This window comes from Bufo bufo, chromosome 1, assembly GCF_905171765.1.
Source record: "Bufo bufo chromosome 1, aBufBuf1.1, whole genome shotgun sequence".
Classification (NCBI taxonomy): domain Eukaryota; kingdom Metazoa; phylum Chordata; class Amphibia; order Anura; family Bufonidae; genus Bufo; species Bufo bufo.
Genome location: NC_053389.1, coordinates 274,387,382 through 274,389,992, shown reverse-complemented (window position 1 = coordinate 274,389,992; position 2,611 = coordinate 274,387,382). Strand labels below are relative to the sequence as shown.

The window sequence follows — 2,611 nt, the reverse complement described above, 5'->3', positions numbered from 1 at the left end:
TTCAGAACTACAGATCTCCAGGACAAAACATTCCCTGCGAGCAGAACTGTGAGTAACTTATCCAGAGACCAGGAGAAGCCAAATTCCTCCTCAGCTAGTCAGGCCCATACCAAGCAGAAGATAGAGCAGAAGACATATTCCTGCCATATTCTCCAGGCACTTAGTATAGAAGCAGAAGAGATATTGATCCCTGCCATACATTGCCAGAAACCTGCTGGGACCTAAAGACTAATGCTGTATCTCATACGGATTTATGCTGCATTCAGTAAATTAAATAACATTCTCCATCTGCAATTATAGAATTTCTTCAGAAAACAATAAATAAAAACAGAGCAATAATTTAGCCTTTTGCTAAATACCTGGAACAAGCAGCAAACGGCATTGTACTGTACATAGCCTTCTGTACACAAATTACAACCCTTCCACTCCATTGTTTGAGAGTCCTTCAGGCCGGAGGGAAGATTAGAAAATATACACATACAAAAATAACATAGGAAAAAAATTACACAGGGTTACTTTCTCCCACAGTCTTTAAATATAAAGGGTCAGGGACACGGTGGCCTGGCCTTTTGTCACTTCACTTGGGTGACAGATCATCCAGTGATATGAATGACGAGCAGGAGTTGGAACAGGCGGCGGGGGAGTCGGTCACACAGCTTTCCTTAGCTGCAGAGTCAGACGAGGAGCCGATGCTGCTGCTGCTGTCAAGGTCCGAGGAAAAGCAACTAAAATCAGACAGATGAGTGACGTCAGGAGAAAGCATGTTCGTTGTTCCTTGAAACAGTCTCTTTGGTTGACTTTCTATTTCCATTTCATTTTTCCTCTTTATGGGGCCAAGGACACTTGGACGGATACAATTAGGACTCTGACTCCTTCTGGTGGTGAATCGTCTGGTAGGGCTGGGGATAGGGCTCGGAGGCAAGCCGTTACTGCTCACAAACATTTGCAGAGATGGAGAAAAGCATTGCTTCCCAATTCCTCTGGTGGGTGAGGGAGCTGGTGACACTGGAACAAAATCTATGCGCTTTGGGGAAGAATATTTATCCAATTTATCAAGATCATTATCACTCAGGCTGAAGCTCTCCTCCCAAGACAGGCTCATCTGCATCGCAGTCTGGATCTCCCGCTCACGGGCCGTCTCACGATTCATTAAGTCCACACCTTCCTCCCTTTTAAGTTGATACAATTTGCTGCTCGGTATACGGATAGGAGAGGATGATGGGATCAGACTCTGGCGATTGACTACAGTAGTGCTGTTCCTGCGCGCTCTGGATCCGTACGGCTGAAACACCTGAGAGTGATCACTGAGTCCGTTAATATGGGGGGCGCTGTTGGATCTCCTCAGACTTCCATCCCCAGGCATCTCCACCACGTCCAGCTCCATCTTCTCCTGGGCCATGATGTCAGCGCTGCTCCCCCAGATCTCCCGGGGGTGGATGTGCGGATCCCTCGCTCCCTCAATGGCTCATTCCCGCTTTAGGCCTGAATGAAAGCGGGGAGGCCGCCGGTGGGAGCTCGGTGCTCCATGCTGGTAGTGAAGGAGACAGGTGGTCGGCCGCTTCCCTGCTCCCCCCACCCCCAGCTCCTGCCGTGTGTGAGGCCGAGGCCCCAGAGAGCTCAGGCCCAGGACAATCAGCAGAGCCCCTGCGAGAAGAAGCAGCAGTGTCCCGCACATGCGCAGTCCTGCCTGTACGCTGGCGGAGACTGTGAGGAGAGTGCCCTGTATAATGCGCCTCCCACCTCATACCCAGTAAAGACAAGTTGGATTATATTACCAGTCTGGATCTCATTTACTGTTACCAAAGTTCCTCAATTACTCCTACTAACAACACTCATTTTATTGCAAGTAAGCCAGGATCCAGGAGTCCAGCCGTATCCAGGTAGGAGACACCATTGACACTACATAGAGACATTATCCCCACTCTGGCATTCCTTACCTGGTACGTGAGTTATATCATCTTAAAGGGCCCTGCAACAGTACCCTGCGCAAACTGCAATTGGCGTCACGAACAAATCATAGACTTATATACACAAGCTCTGACCCACTGCATAGTTGGCCACCGTACCATGGTCCTGCTCATTGCACATTCCCAGTGAATCGAATTAGATATTTGCTATTTTTCCGTGACCTAGTCATTGCATACTGTAGTAATACTTTTTGTGTGATAACCACTTTAAGTGACAACTTCAGTCCACAGGGTTGCACACAGCTCAGTTTACTACTTTGGACTGCACCTGTAGCTTAATAATTAAAATTAATTAGTAAAGCTACAAAAAGTCTAGATGCAGCTCTGGCCTTAAAATGTCCAAATAGAAGATAAATATAAATCCTCTTTACTGATAATTTCTCCATCACTTGTTCTCCAGCAGTGACCTCAGTGGCCCCTTGAGGTATCTGCCTGGATACATTCCTGTGTTAATGAAAGAAGATTTAGCAGGTTGCAATGCACAGACTTCTCAACAGAATAGTTTTTGACTGTCTAACGTGCCCCCTAGTAATGACATAAAGAGAAAATGAGATTAATTAAAAGTTCATGACTCCTAATCTCTATTCACACTGCTTTGCACATTTGCACTGTATGTGCAGCTCTGTTATACAGTGGTTCAAAGA

General features: G+C 46.8%; 1 protein-coding gene across 2 annotated transcripts; it reads right to left on the bottom strand.

Annotated features, from left to right (window-relative positions):
* Window positions 1–273: 273 nt before the first annotated feature.
* Window positions 274–1,540, bottom strand: LOC121007525 (PABIR family member 2-like). Of its 2 annotated transcripts, XM_040439526.1 has the most exons (2): window positions 1,227–1,540; window positions 274–1,169 (listed from the first exon to the last, which is right to left on the bottom strand). In XM_040439526.1, the coding sequence occupies exons 1-2, from the start codon at window positions 1,397–1,399 to the stop codon at window positions 578–580; spliced, it is 765 nt and encodes a 254-aa protein (XP_040295460.1). In that variant the 5' UTR covers window positions 1,400–1,540; the 3' UTR covers window positions 274–577. The 2 variants fall into 2 exon arrangements, with proteins under 2 accessions (XP_040295460.1, XP_040295451.1); XM_040439517.1 differs by having other exon boundaries at window positions 274–1,540.
* Between the last annotated feature and the right edge of the window lie 1,071 nt (window positions 1,541–2,611).

Excerpts from the sequence above, each read along its gene's own strand:
- LOC121007525 (XM_040439517.1), bottom strand. The coding sequence starts at position 1,399 with ATGGCCCAGGAGAAGATGGAGCTGGACGTGGTGGAGATGCCTGGGGAT.